Source organism: Chrysochloris asiatica, unplaced genomic scaffold (assembly GCF_000296735.1).
Source record: "Chrysochloris asiatica unplaced genomic scaffold, ChrAsi1.0 scaffold00128, whole genome shotgun sequence".
Classification (NCBI taxonomy): Eukaryota; Metazoa; Chordata; class Mammalia; order Afrosoricida; family Chrysochloridae; genus Chrysochloris; species Chrysochloris asiatica.
In genome coordinates, this window is record NW_006408646.1 from 8581254 (window position 1) to 8601060 (window position 19807).

The 19807-nt window shown below is 51.8% G+C and overlaps 1 protein-coding gene across 4 annotated transcripts; it reads right to left on the bottom strand.

Annotated features, from left to right (window-relative positions):
• Positions 1 to 1963: 1963 nt before the first annotated feature.
• On the bottom strand, positions 1964 to 19807 carry PATZ1 (POZ (BTB) and AT hook containing zinc finger 1). 4 transcript variants are annotated; one of them, XM_006869274.1, is made up of 5 exons: positions 18119 to 19807; positions 16751 to 16814; positions 10853 to 11024; positions 4777 to 4849; positions 1964 to 3473 (listed from the first exon to the last, which is right to left on the bottom strand). In XM_006869274.1, the coding sequence occupies exons 1-5, from the start codon at positions 19387 to 19389 to the stop codon at positions 3440 to 3442; spliced, it is 1614 nt and encodes a 537-aa protein (XP_006869336.1). In that variant the 5' UTR covers positions 19390 to 19807; the 3' UTR covers positions 1964 to 3439. The 4 variants fall into 4 exon arrangements, with proteins under 4 accessions (XP_006869336.1, XP_006869334.1, XP_006869335.1 ...); XM_006869272.1 differs by having other exon boundaries at positions 4777 to 4914; XM_006869273.1 differs by lacking the exon at positions 4777 to 4849.

The window sequence follows — 19807 nt, forward strand, 5'->3', positions numbered from 1 at the left end:
CATGCATTTCTTCCAAACACCCTCTCTGATGCCTCTCTTTCCTCCCTTCCCACCCCTCAGCAATTTTGAGCTGTAAGAACTCAGGCCGCATAGGAGCTGTAACCCAGAATAGGTGTGTGGTGTTGCCTGTACATCTGCTCTGAGGCTGTGGTCCCAGCAGCTGGATGTGGCGCCCCCTCTGGCAGGAGGTGGAGGCTGCAGCGTGCATGGCCCAGCTTTCCAGAGGCCGCCTGGAGACCCACTTAGAGGGAGAGAATGCTCCACAGCTGTTGCTACCACACCTGCCGCCTTGTAAATGTGCAAGACAGTAAATGTTTTACTAGAGTCATAAATTCGAAATGTCGGATAACAAGATAGTCGCTAAGTGAGGAGTAGGTGTGTAACCTATAATATACATCTTGATAGTCATAATAAACACCTACGTTACTGGCTTATTGTGTTATATTTTCTCTCATTATTTAACATGAACTGTCCCTACTTACAAATTAAAAGTTTGCTGTATTAACAATGTATGCTTCAACTTGCAGCAGGTTCCAATGCCACGTATGGTAGCATCTAGAGTGTTGTAATATTATCTGTTAATTTTCTTTCAAAAGTGTTACTGTGACATACATCAAAGCTCCCAAATATTGCAAAACCAGTGCAAGTGACAGCAAGGGAGAAGTATCGATTTGGGAGTGAAACAAAAGGTTATTAAATAACAAGTGATTTAGGTAGATCATACTTGACAATCACATGATTCTCAAAAACAAAGGTTTCTCCCAAGTTGTTAAAGGGTAAGCTCCACTGAAAGCTAAACGGCTCTACCAAATAATGGAGAAATCGCTAATGACATGGATTGAGAACTAAAAACAAAAGCGAATCTCTAAGCATATTGACAATCATTGCTAAAGCATGAAGTTTGTTGGAGGTGCTTAAAGAAAAAGCAGCAGAGAACAGCCATTCTCACACTAATATTCTTGAAAGAAAATTCAAAGGAGAAAGCTTCGACACGTAAAATACATGACATTGAGTCAGAGCACACACTGTCATACAGTAAACTTTTTAGACAGAAAGTGACAGTCTGCTCCCATTATAAGATTACTGGCCTTGGAAATCCTACATGACCTTTCTACACTTTTATAATAGAGTCACTAGGAGTTGGAATCCACTACATGGCCTTGACTTTTTATAAATTACCCCTGTCCCTTCTACTTGTTTGAAGGTTAAATGCTGCTTCTATTTGTTTTCCTCCTTCTCTGATTTCTCAAAATGCCCAGGTTGCCTGTGCCCCCTACTTCCTGATTCTTGTTCCCATTAAGTCTCCATTATGCACACTTGCAGTTTTTGTTCCCCTTCTGTTCATACATGTTCATCATTAATGATGGAGAACCACCCATTATTAGGGAGACAATGCAGCACCGGCAGGGAGACTCAAGTTGTTGAGCTTCCAAGAGCCCATGACCATGAGTTTTCTCGATGCCCCTGCCAGCCCTCCTTTGGTCCCAGCTGGCCATCATTTGACTCCCCTGTAATTTCAGGTCGTCTTTCCTAACTTTCTGAGCCACCTACCTGCCCTCCCACTGTCACTATCCCCTCACCTGTCCTCCTTATCTGAAGTCAGATTTAAATGTTTACTCATTGTCTGTCTCTCCCATTAAGCTCCATGAGGGTATCTAGTTCACTGCTGTGTCCCTGAGGCCTGGAACCATGCCTAGCACTCAACAGTCAAGACAGTAAATAGTATTTGTTGAATGAAGGGATGCTGGCTGACAACTAGATCTTCAGCGGAAACCTCTATCTGTTAGTCCTAGTGTTGCTAGTGCATGAAGACGAATCCTCTCATATGAGGAGGCTTATCCTCTGCTTGGAAAGAAAAGGTCTCCTGGGATTCTGCCCCAGTCCAAATACAGAGTGTGAATGCCCACCCTTGGGTCCCAAAGACTCCATCAGCTGAAAAACTGGACTCCAGGACCAGGCAGAGTAACGTACTAACGTTTTTAATACAGTCTAATCAGATCAATTCACATCATGAGGTCAACCCGGGCTTGCTCAAGTGTGACACACTGAGGTACACAATGGCCCCAACCTGTTGGCTCTCCTGCCTTCCTGGCTTCTAATAGCACTGAAACTCACACCTCCCTGACCAGACTGGCATTTTTTAAATTTTTGCATAAAACTATTTCTTCCATAGACTTAAAACCATCGACTAGCCAAGTTAATTATGGTACAGCTAAACAAAGTTTAATACTAACCCTAACTTGTGACTGCGGTTTTACAAAGAGCTCTGTATCACCTGGGATAGCTTTCAGTAGCAATTCACTACAACTGGTCCTAAAAAATAATAACAATAAGAATTAGAGAATTAAAACCCAACAGCAAGTTGAATGGTTAGAACCACATAAGAACTAGAAATTGGGGTGGGGCTGCTGTCAATAGCTGAGCTTGTCCCAGCAGTGAAATGCTGGCTTCCAAACAAAGCTCTGGAAGGTCAAAGGTCTTCCAGGCCAAGGGTTGAGCTCAGAGGGACAGACCCTTCCCCCATGGTCCATGGGATGCTGTAGGTGCCCAGCTTCCTTAAAAACAGTTGGGCATCAGCGCTGTCTAAATGGATGGAAACCCTATCATGGTTTCTTTAGAGGGATGTTGGAAGGGGAGCAGGGTTAAGGGACTGGAGAAGTGGGAAAGAACTCAAGTCACTGGGGTCCCAGAATTCCATGGGGTGGGGTTGGGTTGGGTTTTGGGATCACTAAGAACTGAGCACCAACAATTCCGGCTTCTGTCCATTAGCGAAACCAGGATTGGTGTTGCCTTGGAGACCTATGTAGTGTTTTCTGCCTTCATCCCATTCTGGGTCTAGCAGATACTTCTGCAGAGCGTCAGATGAGAATCTATTTCTAAAGACCATTGGGGGAACTGGGTGGTGGAGAGGAAAGTGGGGTGACAGGGCTGGGGGGAGTTAAAAATAAAAATCTCTCCGCTACAGAACCCCAAGACATCACCTCCCTCCGCATTCACAGCATTTCTTAGCAGAGTCCCCGGAGGGCGGTGGTCTCCGTGGGACGCACATCTTCCTCATTTCCCCTCAGGCCCCATGGGCTGCTGGTCAACCTCAGGATCAACTAGAGATGATGCAAATGCTGACTGAACTATCTGAAACCCAAAGGACTCGAGAAGAGACATGTTCTGCTGGGGAGAGAAGGGTGAGCCGAGGGCTGGGCCCAGATCCCCTAAGGGACCTCCAAGGGCTCGGACATGCACCTTCTGGATGTGTTTGTTCAAGTAGGATTTGGAGCGGAAGAAGCTCCCGCATTCAGGGCACGGGTACTTCTTCTCCCCGTCAGATTCCATTTTGTTTTTGGGGACCGCCATGTCACAGGAGAAAGAGCCGTTGGCGCTCTGCTTCTCTGGGGTCTTCAGGTCACTGGCGTCTGAGAGGTCGCCATAGGAGTCGGAGCTCTCAATCGGATCCTGATGTGAGCATTTCTGGCCTTCTACAAGAAAAACAAAACAGAGGGGAGAGGTGAAGCCAGGTTGCTGGAGGGGTTATGGAGGGCAGCCAATGGCCAGCCACTGCCTTGGCAGGACCTGTGGAGGCTGGGCCGTCAGGCTGGGAGCCTGGAGCACCTATGGGGTAAGACAGTGGGACCTGGGGGCCTTCAGCCTTGCTTGCTGTGATTCTTCATGCAGGTGCACATGTGCCGTTCACCACCATCTCAGCCTGCTTCAAGGAAGGTGGGACAAAGAGGAGACCGCCACTGCTTCTGCCCAGAACTCAGGACCCCAATCCCAACTCCTAAGTGCTCTCCTGGGGGCTCTGATGATGCAGAGGAGGATATCAGGGTCTCGATCCTGAACCACACTATCTGCACTCTAGCAAAGCAAATCCAGAGCCCTGAGGGTCTCAACCAAGCAGACCCCATCGATGGCTCGGTTAGAATCCAAACCTGCTGCAAACAAAAGCCCAATCCTCACTGCCTTCCTTCTGACAAAACTCTTCTGCGCATCGGGGTTCAAAACACAGAGGTGAAAAGCCACTTTGAACAACTTCACCGACTGGATATATGGACCCAAGAGACAGCACTCACTGCCCGCAGGCTGCACTGGCGTCTTCTCTCCATCAGCAGCTTCCTACCCGGGTTCAATGCCATGCCAGGAAGGGAGATCTGTGATGGGAGCGTGGAGCATGCCATCTCTACCATCTGCCAAGCACTTGGCCTCATCCCGAGGTAACAACAGCTTGAAACACCACAGACCAGCCTAAGTCAACAAATGAAGGTGGGGCCTGGGGAGCTCCCTGCAAACCAACTGCAAACCAGAGTCCCCCATGCACCTCACAAATGCAGCCAGATACCCTCCACAAAGGGCTGTTCATAGCCACCAACCAGCCAGCCGCTGGGTCCCCCAATCCACAGGGTCAGAGGAGAAAGCGTTCAAGCCACAGCCCCGCACCATCTTCAATGGGCGACAATCAATGGACAGGCACAGACGACTCATCATGCTGGACCCTTCTTCCTGCCTTGGGCCCAGGGCATCCCTGCAGGCCCTGCTCACCAAGAACTGGCTGAGGAGGAGGGCTGGGGAAGAGGAGGAGGTGGGGCTGGATCTCAGCAGGGCCCTAAAAGCTCACTCACTGACCTGCAGCGAGACACACTATGTGAGTTTTAATCCTGGAGGCCACTGCCACTCAAATCAGAGCCTCCTGGAGGCAGCCTTCCCGCCTCCCCATGCCCGGCCCAGCGCCCCCACAACACAGTCTGCGCAGAGAAGCAAAGTGCAGAGCAAGGGGTCGCTTGCCTTTGTTGCCATAGGTCCTGGCGCAGTGGAACGCTGCTCCCCCATTCGGGATGGGCTCCTGGTGCCTGGAGACCTGGGGAAGGGGAACACCGTGGTGGGTTTTAACATGGACCTTTAAGTAGGAGGCAGAGGAGAAACCTAAACAAGACAAAAGGAGATGAGATCCCGCGGCCTGCACAGACACTCTGCTTTCCCCACGCCTCTAGTCTGGCCGCGCTGGCTAGCAACCCCAGCTCAGCTGCACCTACAAGGGGCCCCCTCCTGGGCTCCAGAACAGCTGCAAGTACGTGAGCCATGTGCTTGGGAGGAGGGGGCACTGTTCAGGAATCAGCTTCTCTGTTGAGCCCACTCTGCCAGGCTGCAGCAGTGGGGATGCTGGACTGGCCACCTAGTGAGCTGCCTGGACCAGAGGCCAAATGCCTTGAGCGAGGCTCACTTGGTGCCTCAAGAACAAGCACTTTAAGGGACCACGGCTAGAAATGTGATCAGACAAGTATGTGGGCTCCAGGGCAGCCACAGAAGTCCAGCCTACTTACAAGTAACTACCACAAACCAGACGCTGACTTAGATGTGTGGCAGGTCTCCAGGAGTTGCCTCCTATCTGTTAGGAGGTTTTGACATGCTTTTGCTACTTCCCCCACCTTCAGAATAATGGGACTTGGTTATTGCTTAGATCTTCAGAAGAACAGGAAGTTATGTTAGAAAGGCATGGCTGTCTCTTCTCCATGGTGGTCTCTCAGGTTGGGGTCTGGAGCGTCCGCCAGGTTCTCTTAGGGAAGAGTTCTGTTTTCTTTGTCTCGTGGAACAAGCAATCCAGTCATCTTGGGGCTGCTCCGTTCAACGTGAGCCCCGAGATGGCTCAAGCTGGGAAGAGATCTTGGTACAATATCCATACTGGCCATAAGACTGAGAATACGGAATCCGTTGGGCAGGAAAAAGATTTCAATTTGAGTGTTGCAGAATGGACACTTTCTAAAAAGGTTTGTTCCTTCAAACCCCATCGTGGTCAAGGACCACGTGTCTTCCAGTAAGAACAAAAGCTCTTGAATGTGTCGTCCCCTTGGGGTACCAGTGCTCCAATGCTGTACTTTCAGTCCACTCCATATCTGCTGACCCCATATCAATACATGCGTTCATTCCTTTTTAAGTGTACACAGTCACAGGATAACTGTGGAATCGATTGCGAAAGGATCAGAGGCTGGATAGCCTTGTGCAATGGAAACGTGCAGGTTTTTTTAAAAAAGTTTTTTAAAAGGGTTTTTTTTTTTTAAAGTCTAAATTGACATGTTCTTCTGTATGTAGCGAGGACTATGATAAAGGTTCACCTTGGGTGCGTGCTGACGATGTGTGTGTGGTTGTGTGGGGGGGGGGGGGGGGGGCAGCACCTTCCACAGTCACCCTATTGTTGTTGAGTGCTGTCACGTCAGTTCCGACTCAGCGACTCTGTATAGGTTTCCAAGGAGCAGCTAGTGGGTGTGAACTGCCAACCTTGTGGTTCAAATTGACTTTGCAGTCCAGTGCTTATCCTCCAGTGCCACACCAGGACTCTAAGCCACTCTGTAACATGGGAATTATAACCGTTTTACAAATGAAGAAACAGGAGGTTCCGTAAGGTGAGATAACAGTAGTTGCTCGCATAGCTACTAAGTAGCAGAGCCTGGACTCCAACCCAGGACTGTGTGCCAACAGAACTTGGCCCTTACCCATAGGCACACACTGTCATAGCTCCTGTGGCTTGGCCCTGGGCCCCTGGACGGTTACAACCACCATCCCCTTTATGTTCCTTTCGTTCTCTGCCACATTGGTGGGTGAGAGGGGAAGTCCCTAGTGGGCAAGTGCTGGAGGGAAGTAGAAGACCGAGTGAGTCTTCCTTCCTTTCCCAACACAGCTGCTTCAAAGACTAGACATAGGCTGGCCTTGGCTCTGATTGAGCAAGCTGTCTTGCACTGCGATCTGAGTGATCTGTCTGAGGTCAACCAGTAGGGGGCTGACTAGCTTAAGAGGGCCCCATGTTCACATTTCCAACAAGGGAGGCTGTAGTCAGTAAGGAGTACATAAGCCTAATGGGAATGAGGGTCTTAGGCTTGCCCCTTGAATTGACCATGTGTTGTTGTTGTTAAGTGCCTTCGAGTTGGTTCTGACCCATAGCAACCCTATATAGGGTATCCAAGGAGCAGCTGGTGAGCTTGAACGGCCGACCTCGCAGTTCAAACGGCTTTGCAGTTTGGCGCAATAACCCACAGTGCCACACCAGGTAGAGACCCTTAAAACCAAGCAGAACCAGGAAGTACTGACCCTTGGCAACCAGTGCAAGATATCAGGAGTTTCTGATGTGGCCACGTTAGAAGTTTTATTCTTTGTTTTTTAATCCCCTAAAGGGCCTCTGAAGCCGTATGAGCCCCTCCCCACGGCATGCTAGGACATGTCCACTGCAATTAAAGGAGACATGGTGGAAGCAACCAGAATTAGTGTGTTCGCTCCTTGTGGGGAAAGCGATCCCAGGAAAAGATAGCAGATTCTCAGTAAATACTTGCTGCATTTTCCTGAAACACAGTTTTGAGAAACACGTGGCTAGGTCCTCTTGACTCTCCCCAGCTGTAGGTTGTACTATCTATAGCAGAAGCATGGGGTGGGGGTGGTAGGAATGGATCCACAGCTGCCACTTGAAGCCCAGACTTGAAACACACAGCAACTCAGCAGCTAAGTGCTGGATGAAAGTGAATCTAAGCTTCAGAGCAGAACACATCCAGAGCCAGGCATATTCAGCTGCCATTCTAAACTCACCCACCCCTTCACCACTGATTAACAAAGAGACAGGAGGCAGCCTGCTCCTGGCTTCAGAGCAATGGAGAGGCCATAGCTTCTTGCTCCAAGACGAAGAGACCACGCTACTCCATGGACTCACAGGATGGGATTCTTCTCAGGGCCTGATTCTCCAGCCCTCTGAGGCCACCTGGAATGTCTGACTAAAAGTGTCTGACTTAGTTGTGTTGTCTTGTTGGTATGCCTGCAATTTGCACCCCAGGAGCAAATCCTCCATTGGCAGGCTGTACATCCGTACAGGGATCAAGGACTGCTTTTGCCTGGCCCAAACCCAGCAGAGCACAAAGTTGGTCCATGTAAGCTCAGGCCAGAGGAATCACAGGCTTTTCCTTGTGTTGTGGTTGAGACCAGTAACATGTGCAGGTATCCCTGACTAGGGAGAAGGCTTCCTTTATCTTTTAAGTAGCACAATGATGTTTGAGTCCAAATGTTATCTCTGTCAATGAGTTATCTCTCCATCTCCACACCAACACATAATGTACACAAAGATCCTGCTGCAGAAATCAAAAAAGGAAGGAAGAAAACTGGGGTGAGCTACAGGTTCCTCTCTCCTTCCCACCCTCCAAATCAACCGATTTCCTCAACTTGGAAAGGAGGGAACGATATGTATCTTTATCCCACTATGCCTCTGGGAGAAAGACAAGGTCATCTGGCTTATGCACTTGCATCTGATTCATTAGAGTAGTCAGACAACTTCCTCCCCTTCACGACCAGGGGTTGTCAGTATGGCAAAGACTGAAAAAGCCCAACTAAGATTACAAATGAAGGATCTCAGAGGGTTCTTTGATGTTCACTTGATCCAACCATAACTGTTCCAACCAGCTGCTGGCTGCCACTTAGTCTTTGTGTGGATCTTGTAAAGACAAGAACATTCATTCATGCAGCAATTACTCTCATTGTTGTCTTGGTGAGTGCTCTGCATCCGGTGTCTCCATGTCTTTGGTGTCCAGAAGACCCTTGTCCTCCACTGGAGAAAACTGCCTTTCTCTTCTTTTTTTTTTGGTTCCTATTTCTGCCCAAGGAATGAACCCAGAGGTAAAATCCTGCTCCTCCTCTTCGGATAAAGACTACAATTGTTTTCTCTTCTTAATGATTGGTGGTAGTGATGTGCCATGGAGTCGGTTCCCGGGATGAATTGAACCAGAGCTCTCTTTGGCCCTTTTGGAAGAATGGGACTTCCTACTCTGAGTCCAGAACCCAAAGATGCTGTCTTGTGATCCGGATCTAGTCCTGGCTTTTCTGAAAAATGATGGGTTCTTTTTTTAACTCTTTGGGATCCCCGCCCCAAGCATGGAGTTCATGGTAGTTGCCCAAGTCCTTTTCATCAACCGGAGAAAAAAATTCCTCATGTATAACAGCTGTAAGCTTGACCACATCAGCTGTCTCCTCGCTGGGTGGACTTGGCATGCAGTTCCTTGCTGCTCTCCTTTCCTCCTGAGCTGAGCCCACCCAGCTGGTATTCTCACCCCATCTCCCCGACTCTGCAATTAGGCCTAGGCTTTCTGAGTTTTATCATCTACCTCCTCCATTCTCTTTGGTTTCCAGGCTCAGTTCCTTGATCCCAACTCCTGAGCTGGGAACTTCAACATTGGAAACGTAACGCAACGTCCACTGATGGCATGTGGCAACAGGCTTAAGAGTTGTTTGGGGGCACAGTCAGGAAGCCAGATTTGGATGATGCAAGACAGGAAATGATCGCTTCCTAGAGCTGGGGCAGCCACACTCAAAAGGGTCAGCTCCACAGCCTGGCAACTCCCTGCATGCACAAGCCACTGCTGGCTACCTGGGGGAAGCGCCTTCCTCAAACGGGTTCTAATGACACATCAAAAAGCAAGACAGATGGCTTAAGCTGCTTTTATTATTGTTCCTCAGTTTCACAATGGCCTTTCTGGTGGTAGAGAGGCAAGGAAGCCAATATCCAGTGGCCTTGTAGATAATCCCCAAGTGTGTGGTCCCAGAGAGGAACTCAGACCCAGGATACCAAGAACACGCAGCTACTCAGCAAGCTCCCTCTACCGGGGACCACAGGATACACACAGCCAGCACGGCCCCCAAGGATTCCAGCCAAAAACTAGGCAGTATTGTGCCTGGTGCAAACCAGAATGTCAGCGAGCATGTCCTTCCTAACTCTCACAAAGTTTAAGGACAGAGCTCCTCAGTGTGCAGCTCATCAGGATTCAGAGAGCTTTCATATACCTCATCTCCCGCGATTCCCACAACCACCTGTGAAGTGGGCAAGGAGTATTCCAACCCCATTTGAGATTTAAGAAACAGACTTAGAAGGGAAAGTGAGAATACACAGTAAGGCCACGTAGTAAGTCTGTTTCTTCATCTCTCAAATGGGGTTGAAATACCAAATCCTGGCTCCCCAGACTCCAGGTTCACGAAACCACATCTCAGATTTTCAGAAGCACTGGGACAAGAGCGCCCCAAGAGGTAAGGATTTCCTGTAAGTAACATCCCCAACCAGGCCAAAGCAAGCATACTACGCACCTACCATCCACAGCTGTCCCGACCGCAACAACAACAAGACGCAAGCCACCTCTGCTGACACTTCCAGACGCAAACCTTCAGCCTTCCAACAGCCAACGAGACCCAATGGAACCTCAGGGACAGGCCTGACCTCATCCAACACAGCACCAGTGCCAAAGAGAGAGACACTAGCTAGGCCCACTTTGTCCTCAAGCACGCTGACCTACTCCACGTACCTTTCACATTTTCTCATCAAGGCCATGACCTACCTGAGTGTGCTAGCCAAGTTTCTACACCCCTTTTTTGTCTCCAGACTTGATCTACTTCCCTGGCTGCTGAATTTCATGTACGAGTGAGTCTGCCCATGAAATCTCTCAAGCAGGATTCCTTCTAGCCCACCTATCCTAGGACCTAATGGCTCCCCCACCAGCCTCAGGAGTTCAGGGGTATCTGCAATATGCAGCCATCATCCTGCCACCTGAGCAGTAGGGGCTTGGGGGGGTCCAAGCTTGGGAACAGCACTCTCTCCTCCTGTTCCCATCTGCTGGTCTCTTGGGACTGCCCATTCCAAGCACCCCAAACTTTCTGAGAAGGAAGGGTTAGCAAACAGCTAGCTTGGAGCTGAAGGCAGACAGAAGGCTGGTGGTTGGAAGGCATTTATCATTCAGAGGGAAGGGGTAGCCGTGCAGAGAGTCTGAGACGGGGTTGGCAAGTCACCTCTGGACCTCCCACACAAGTTCTGGTCCATCCTCTACAAGTGGGGAAACAGTTGGGAAATTACCTCGGTTACAGATACTGCAGAAGTTGCTGGGACCTTCACTGTGTTTCTTCAGGTGATCGGCCATGTATGCTGCCCGCAAGTACTTCCCACACACTTGGCAGGGTACCTTGTCTTCATGACAGGCCAGGTGGGAGCGCAGACGGTCTCGGGTGGCAAAAGAAGCATTGCAGGTCTGTGGGCAGAAAGGAACACAGGATGAGGTGAGACTTTTCACCCCTCCCACCTGCCCACCCAGTACACAAGAATGCAAACATCATTCTGACCATTGTGTAAAGAGAGCTTTTGACTCTAGGCCAGACTCTCTACCCATAATGCCATGCAGCTGCTCTCATTTCCCAGGATGCCACCTCATGAGGCACCTGAGTTGAAATCACTGGTTCCAGATGGTTACCGCAAACATGTCAAAACATGGCAAGTGGAAGTCTGCATTCTTCCATGACAAAAAGAAAAAGTGAGGACTGTTTTCATTCTTAACCATTAAGAATGGTCTTTAGGTACATTGGCTGCAAGTGAATTTACAGATGAGTGACTGACATATAGACAGACCAGCCTTCCTCAATTGTATCGCGAGGTTCTCCCTAGTTGCTTTGTATAAAGATTTCCATTCTTCACTTTATTCAAAAGTGACGTTAGTCTTGGCCACAGGGAAATGGGAAGGAAAAGCCGGACAAAGCTCAGCAATAACTCCTCAGGATATTTTCATGAGTTTGTACTGAAACAGCGGCCTATGAAATGATAGTATCAATTCTGTTAACTTGAGAATTAGCAGAGAACTAGGGCCTAAGGCGGCTTTGGGAGTCTTTGTAAAATGTTCTAGCTGGGGAAGCATGGGTGGTAACGAGATGCTAAATGCTCAGTCAGGCAGACACCAGCCATGCTGAACATATTAAAGGCACTTAGCTAACAGCATCCTTCCTTAGAGCACCCTCCTGAGGAGGCAGGCAGTACAGTATACCAGTCTCTGACAGAGTATGGCCTGAGAAGTCTGTGTAGTATGAGTACATCCACAGCCAGAATCCAGAACTGGATAGTTCAGGATCTGAGGTCAGCACCCCAGAAGGCAGCATGTCCCGTTCCTGAGGACCAGACTTAACACTGGTCACTCATCTCTTCAAACACCCCTGCCTCACAAAGACACCCCAGTTTGGGATCATAGCATGTCAGGAAGAGTCTCAGGAGAACAGAATTGAGGAACTTTCTAGTCAAGTTTGATTTCTGTTTCCTTTTCTCGGTGTACGTTTACTTTTTGAAAGCTGTAAGAAAAAGTACCATTCACCTTTAACAGATGGGACGTTAGTCCACGGACAACCTCCACCCTGTTGCCACACTAGAGTGGAGCTGCCCCTACTACCCTTGTTCAGCGAAAGCAGATCCCAAGAGCTTGAAATAAGTGTCTGAATACTAGTACCACATACAAATGTTTATCTGCTAACAGCAGAGCCACAGCGAGAAACACACAATGAGGCTGTTTCTACCCGAGTTCAAAATGCCTGTGCTTTCTCAGTCTTAAGTCAACATATATTTGAAAAGGATAGTTTATACCAATGAAATTCCGGTTTTACCCCTTTTAGATGTTTCCTTTGTTCTATAAAGGAGAAAATTACTTCTGGAAAATCACTTGCTCAAAGCACACGGGCCTCAGGTACTAGAGGAAGTAGCAGGCTTCTTTCTCTGCCAACCCTCTGGCTGCCCTCATTGCCCCCAATTTAGAGATATGCAAACTGAGGCCAGACAGGCTATGGAGCAGCTGGACTCCAGACCAGCCTGTGCTCTTGCCGTCTAGACTCAGTGGAGATAGTTGTTTTAGGTGAGCGAACTATGCCATTCCCTTTTAGCACTGAGCAGCTGTGCCTCTCCTGATGGAAAGGTGACAGGATAATGCCACGTGACTCAGAAAGCATCATGGAAACTTGGTCTCATGGTCATGGGTGGACCCCACCTCAGGGGCCTTATGACCCGATTTCAGGCCACAGTGGGAGAAAGTGAAATCATCCCCGACCCCCAATACCATCAGAGCGAGAGCTGTCAGCACCCCTTCTCGAGAGTAGCGCACTTATCGATTTAGCCGCACGGAGTCAAGGACCACCCCTCCACCATCAGAGGGGCCAAACATGAATGATACATACTGACGATTCCCTTACTGCAGTCCTGGGGAGAGTCCTGGGGATCCACTAGAGGGAGAGGAAAGAGATGCCTGTGTCTTCACCAACCTGCTTTGGGGACCTGTCGTCAAAAGACTTTGCCTGTCATGCTAAGCTATGGAAAGATGATGGATGGCCAAACTTCAATTACCCAACAAGTAGACTATCCATTTGGGGGATTCATTGAACAGACTGGGCTGGCATCCCCGCCCATTCCTCCATCGATTATCTCACACGGAAACGAAAGCCAACTTTTGCCTGAGCAAACATAATTAAGAATGTAAATCTGGTACTGGGAAAAACAAAACAAAAACCGAAGTTTTCACTGTGTTATAAAGCCAAGCTGAAGTGACTGTTGGCTCCTCAGTAACCAGTATTGGTCATCTACTGCTGAAGTCTCTGGGGAAGTTATAATGGCTGCCAGCGTCCAGATAACAGTGTCCAGAACAGGAAAGAGCCTGGTCACTCAACTTGGGAGAAACGGGACAGAAAGAAGAAAGGTACTAAGAGACAGAACTCAGAGAACACCCAGAACTCTCAGGCTGGGGCCACTAGGGAGAAAAGTGCCCTCACTGTGGGGCCAGAAGACAGAGTCCCTGCTGGGGGCAGAGTGAACGAGTAGTGTGTGAGGCCCTGTGTCCAGGCAGTCATGCTGCTACTGGACCATCACCTCCAGTCACCACTCAACACTGAGCCCCAGCCACACTCTCTCCCTACCCCAGCAACTTTTTCCATCCCAGACTTCCTCAAGACTTAAGCAGCTTGGAATTGGGGCCCCCGCTGGTACGGAACACTAATGCAACCTACTCTTGGGTGTGGTGGAAATCTGACAGCCTCAGGAGCTGCAGCGGTCCTTCCTACAGCCCTGGAAAAGTCGCAGGGACCATACACGGAGTTTCAGCTCCATGGACCTTGAAGGTGTCAGCGCCCTTCTTTCCATCTCAACTCATTCCTCCTCAAATGAGCTGTTCCTCCAACTAAGATGGCCACCACCAGTCCAAAAAGCGGAGCTACTGAAAGCAATGGGAGAGGTCTGAGATGCTCCCGGCTCTTTGTTGGGCTGGCTCCAAACACGAGAAATGTCCCAGTTTATTGAACCCATAAACCCAGCTGCACCCAGCAGGAAAGGAAACTCCACCCAGGAGAGGTTGTCTGTCACTATCTCTGCCTTCAAATGGTCTCCCACTCATTTGTGATACCCGTCTGTATGACTGGCCTCTTTCACCCTCTTTCCCAATGTCCACGCAGCACTGGAGGGGCCAAGAGGTACCCATGCCTAGCTCTGCTTGGGGCCCCAGGAACCAACTCAAATGGCGAGCCCTTGATCTCTGACTTCAGAATACCACAGCATGCAAAACAGACGCCACTTCTGTTTACTCCAGTCCAGGCACACCTGGCTGGCTAGCCCAGAGCCAAGCCAGTAGGTCTTCTTCACCTTAAGGTGAAGTTCTGGCTACAGGGCTGGAGGTGGGACCCACGGTCAGTGAAGGTGCACTGGGTATGGGTAAGAGCGGGCTCATACACCAAGGGACAGCGATGCCAGTGTTATGACACAGACCAAGGACAAAACACACAAAGCCTCGAATGTTAGAATGAAAACTTTTTTTTTTTTTTTATCATCACTCCTGTTCTCCCCGCTGAGCCTGCGGGGCTAAAGGGCAAACCGGTGGGATAAAGGGTCTACATCTGCTTTATCAGCCCCATGTAAAGCTACCGGCTATTCTAGTTCCTGAGCAGACCTGCTAATGAAAGAAAGCTTAAAATCACAAAAATCTAATTCACTAGTCAGAAATTAAAGCAGGACCCATGTGAGTAGAGAGGGAGGTGGGTAACACTAGGGACCCTATTGGAGTTGTACCAGAGTTTCTTCTGGAAGTGGTTTTACTCCCGGCAGGGGTGTGAGGGTGGCCAGGCCCCATTCTAGAAACCCCATGCCTTATAGGAGGTGATGCCAGGGTCAGGGAGCAGAGAAGCCAGTTGGTGGCTTAGTTTTCACAAAAGCACCAACCTCTAACATCATCCAGGCATGTAGAGATGCCTAGGGCTACCATATGTTGGGGGAAAAGGGGACGGGGCAGGAAGGCAAGAGATCCCATAAAGAAGCTTGAAGGCTACTGAGGGGTTCCAGGAAGGAGTCCTTACACCCCCATCTGAGAATCCTGAGCTGGGAAAGATCCCAAGTCCTCCAGGGAGGAGCTGGGAATGGTGGGCAGTGACCACCATGCTGGCCTCTCCCAGAGCAGGGCTCCCAGACCAACCATCACTCCCTCCTTCCTTCTAGAGGCGGCCCTCTTCTGGAAGGCTAGCCTACAGGCCACTGGGCAAAGGCCCGGCTACCCTCGGGGGCGGTCCAGCCCTGCCTCAGATATCCTGGTGGGCCTGGGCAGAAGAGAGGGCTGCTGGAGTGTGCTGGGCCCAGGTTTTCAAGGGCTGGAAATGATTTTTTTAGAGAAAGGGAAAAGGCGGTGTCAGGAACCGAATGGGACGACCTCCACAAAGCAGGCTGGGCAAAGTCCCATGATGGCAGGTCGCTAGGAAGAGGTTCCAGGGGCGGCAGGCCGCTGCTGCTCCCAACCCACACCTGGAAAAAGGGCAGAGAGTGCAGGTTACCCCCCCAGGCCACCGGGCACACCCCCACTGCCCTGTGGGCTCCTCCTACTCTTCCTGGCTGCTCAGCACACTACCCAGGAGGGTCTGGACGGAACTCAGAGATGGGAGAACCAAAGAAAGAGAGAGAGAGAGAGAGACAGTAGCGAGGCAAAGACAGATCCCAGCAGGCTCACCCTGGGTCAGCCTCCTCCAGGGAGGCTGCCCGGCCTACCATCTGGAACACTGTCCTCACCTAGCCCCGAGACTCTGCCCTCCCTCCCGACAGGACTCTCTGAGCCCTTCCCTCTAGTCATCAAGGGGATAAACAGAAGCAGTTTGTCCTACCAGAAGCTGTCTCAAGCTCCCCCACTCCTCCCCTGCTTGTCTCCCCTCTCAGATGACAGGAAATGAGCACAGAATCAGGAAAAGAAAAACGGAGAAGATAGAAACATGTTTTCCATCCATTGGGCAAGAGAGGACATTCAAGTTTCTGGGCACCAACAGGGCCTCCAGATATTGTTCACATGGACATTCTAAGGGGGAAGGTCTCAGCCTTCCCTACCTGCTGCTCCACATAGTGGACTGGCAAGGATACCACCTTGCTCTCTGGTCCTCCAGAAACCCTGGCTGAACACAGCTCAGGATAGGTTACACAGACTCAAGTGGGTCTACCCACTCCCCCACTGCCCTTTGCACCCTTACACTGAAGGAACCCAGAAAGACCTCCAACTCACATTAGCCTGCCTGGCAGACAAGGAGAAGACACTGAAAACAGAGAGTTGTTGGCTAGACCACCAGGATCCCTTCCCTCCCACTGTGCAAACTTCCCTGTGAATGGCTGGGAACCAACGCCCCCAGGACAACATGAATACAGTGTGGCCTGCCATCCAAGGAGCCAACAAACACCAGGAGAGTTGAGCCAAGCAATAGAGTATAGATGGGGTGGGGACCGGGACCAAGCAACCAGGAACAAGGGGGAGCGGAGAACAAGGGGGAAGAAGGGGGGAGAACAAAGGACGAGAGCGGACAGAGGGACAGAGCGGGAGGTGTGCAAAGCGGTGGTCAGTCAGTCAGCGCCCCGGCACACACGGCAGTTGCTTGTGGCCATGGCTGTGAGAAGAGAAGCAGCATTCTCCTTCTGCCCATCTCTGCCCTGCCCGGCCCCTACCTGACACTTGTGAGGCCGCTCAGAGGTGTGCACCTGCTTGATATGTCCGTTCAAGTGATCTGGCCTGGAAGAGAGAACCGCGACTTTAAACCCTGAAAGAGAAGGCCACAGACTTGGCCAGAAGCCCCCCACCCCCAACACGAGCACACATTCTACAGAGTTCTCTCCCTACTCAGCCTGACCCCCATTCCCCACCCCCCTGGCCCCTATCCAGCCTCTGGTTTTCTCAAGGGCAGGGAAGTGAGCATTGGTCTGACCTTGCCTGTCCACCCCTTCTCCTCAAACCAGAAACTCTGATTTCTGAGATCAGAGGCATCTTTAGAACCAGACAGGGCTGCCTGGCTACAGCCTTTCCGGGAGGGGGTGTGTGTGATTCATTGTCCGGGACTAAAGCCCCTTAGAAACTCCCTGCTCCCCTCCCCCAGTCTCTTCCAACACAGCAGCCAGTGAATGCCACCCCGATGGAATTTAGTCCCCAGAGGCCATGAGATAGAGCTTAAGTCCCCAGCTGGGCTGGTCAACCAGATGCCCAGCGGAGCAGGTGGGCAGGGGCTGCCTGACCGGTAGGACTGGTTTCTGCTTGGGGCCCCTCTGAGGGAGTTCTCCATCCCCCAGGTTCATACACACTAGCTCCTGGATCCAGGCAAGTTAAAACCAGCCTTTTAACTCTGAAGATTTTCTGAGAGCAAACCTAAATATCCCTCGGCTCCCAGACAAGTCCTCTGTTCCCCACCAGGCTCACTACAAAGTGAATCTAAAGAGTCCTGCCCTGAGGACATAAAGGAGACCTGTGGGTTCAGCGAGCCACTGGAGGCGCCAGGTCCCAGCAGATAAGGATCTCGGTGCTAGGAGCCTCTGAAGGTTTCCTTGTGCCCTGATCCCTGGAGGCTGAGGAGTGAGGCTGGAGTCTCCATGGATGGGGGTGGGGGGCTTGGAATGGCCAGAGTGAAGATGCGCTTGTCCCAGTCCCTCCCTTGGCGGCCATTCATACAGGGAGAGTCACTGGAGGAGCCCGGCCTCCCGCCCCCAGAGAGGGCCCCATGCCTGGAGCCGGAAACACAAAGGCAGCTCAGGGAGAAGAATGGCGAGGCCTGAAGGCTGTGGCCTGAGGAATCCAGCCCCTTCCCACAGGCCCCAAGGAGGAGACAGTGAGACAGCCTAGTGCCTGAGAACTTCCCTAAGGAATGAGAGCACGAGCAGCTCGTGGCAGCCGCGTCTCCAAATCTGTGCCCTTAAAACACACCCCAAAACTGATGTGCTCTGTAAGGCCAAGTAAGCCCCAAATCCCACACCCACCCCAAATCTTGATAAGGAACTGCCCCACAAGCCAGGAGAAGGTCAGGCGGTGGGTGGGGTACCTTTCCTCACCTGGAAAAGCCTTTGCCACAGCTCTGGCAGATGTAGGGCTTGCCCACAGACCCGTCGTGGGATCGCACATGGTAGGACATGCGGTCTTTCCTCTTGAACCGAAGTCCACACACAGGGCAGGAGTAAGGCTTCTCCCCAGAGTGGGAGAGCTTGTGCCGGTTGAGATGGTACACGTCTCGAAAGATCTTGCCACAGATCTCACAGGCCACCTGCTTCCGGGTCCGGCTTCTCTTACGGGGGCCATCAGGGTCCTCAGAGATTGGCAGCCCATTCTCACCCAGCCTTGGAGGAGGAAGGTCGATGTAGCCCAGCTGGAGGCTGGTGACGCCATGCTGGGCCTCATGTTGTCGGAGTCGGTTAGCATCAGTGAACACCTTCCCACACAGGCCACACGGGAGGATGCCGGCTTCCCTCAGGCCCCCCGGGGACCCAAACATTGAGTCCAGCAGGTTGGCCTTCCTTGGGCGGCCCCGGCCTCGCTTGCCAGTCAAGGGAGGAGCACTGGATGCCACATTGGGGAATGGGGAAGTCAGCAGTTGGGGGGACAAAGGTCCGGCCACCATGGGCAAGCGGTCCACCCCAGGTAACACAGGCAGAGAGGCTTGGCTGGAAATGGCTGCACCTGCTGCCCGAGCCACCTCCTCCTCGGGCTGCATGCTGCCTGCGATGCCATTGCTGTTGGCTGCCAACGCAGCCCCATTGGTCATGTCCAAAGGGAAGCCCAAGTCTGAGGTCCCAGGGGGGCGGAAGAGCATAATGTCAGCCCGAGCAGGGGGCACCAGGATCTGCACATTGGACTGTTTAATGACTTCCTGGCAGATCTCGATGACCGACCTCATCAGCAGGAACTTGGCGGCCGTCATAAGCTCGGGGAAGCTCTCCAGGCGCACCACGATGCGCGACGTGTAGGCGAAGTCCAGGATGTCCCCGAACACCTTGGAGCTGATAGTATGCATCTCCAGCTCCCGGCTGCCCCCGGTCCCGCCGCCTGGGGCCGCCGCCGCGCCCCCCACGTCGGTGGGACCCCCGTCCGCAGCTCCACCGTCACCCAATTGGGCACTGAACACCGATTCAAAGTACTCGCTGCAGGCAGCTAGCACGGCGCGGTGCGCTGGGAAGCTCTCGTCGCCCACCCGTAGGAGCACGTCGCAGAAGCGCCCGCCGTTTTTGCGCTGCTGGTTCAGGTTGTGCAGCATCTCTGTGCTATGCCTGCTCACCTGGTAGGTGTAGCAGCCCGACGGGCCGCAGGAGGCGTCGTTCACCCGCTCCATGGCCGCCGCCCCCTCCCCACTAGCCAGCCCGCAGCACCTGCCCGCCCCCCTCCCTTCCCTGAGGCAGCGAGAAGCGGGGAGCAGTGGACTAGTCTACACTCTCCACACGTGCCGGCCCAGGGCTCTGTGGTTTCGCAGGTGCGCCGAGCGCACACGCCCCCTGCTCGGAAAGGACTGTCTAGATAGCGGGGTGCACCACCTCCCACATTGCCGCCCCCAGCTCAGCTCGATCGCGCGCTCTTCTCTCCTCCCGGTCCGCCCTCTTCCCCTTCTCGATCTACCTTCCGGGGGGTACGAAAGAGAAGAGGTGCGCCCCTCCTGCAATCGCGCCTGCCACCTCCCCTCCTTCCCGCCAGGCGGCGCCGGCGCGCAGCCAAGAGGGGCGCGCGCGCACGGAGGAGGGGTCGGCCGCTCAGGC

Bases quoted from the DNA above. Each gene is read 5' to 3' on its own strand.
- PATZ1 (XM_006869272.1), bottom strand. From the start codon at position 19,389: ATGGAGCGGGTGAACGACGCCTCCTGCGGCCCGTCGGGCTGCTACACC. The intron at 16,815-18,118 runs GTGAGGAAAGGT...TCTCTCTTCCAG, and splicing joins TGTGGCAAAGGCTTTTCCAG to GCCAGATCACTTGAACGGAC. The intron at 3,474-4,776 runs GCAAGCGACCCC...TTTTTCTTGTAG, and splicing joins CAGGACCTATGGCAACAAAG to AAGGCCAGAAATGCTCACAT.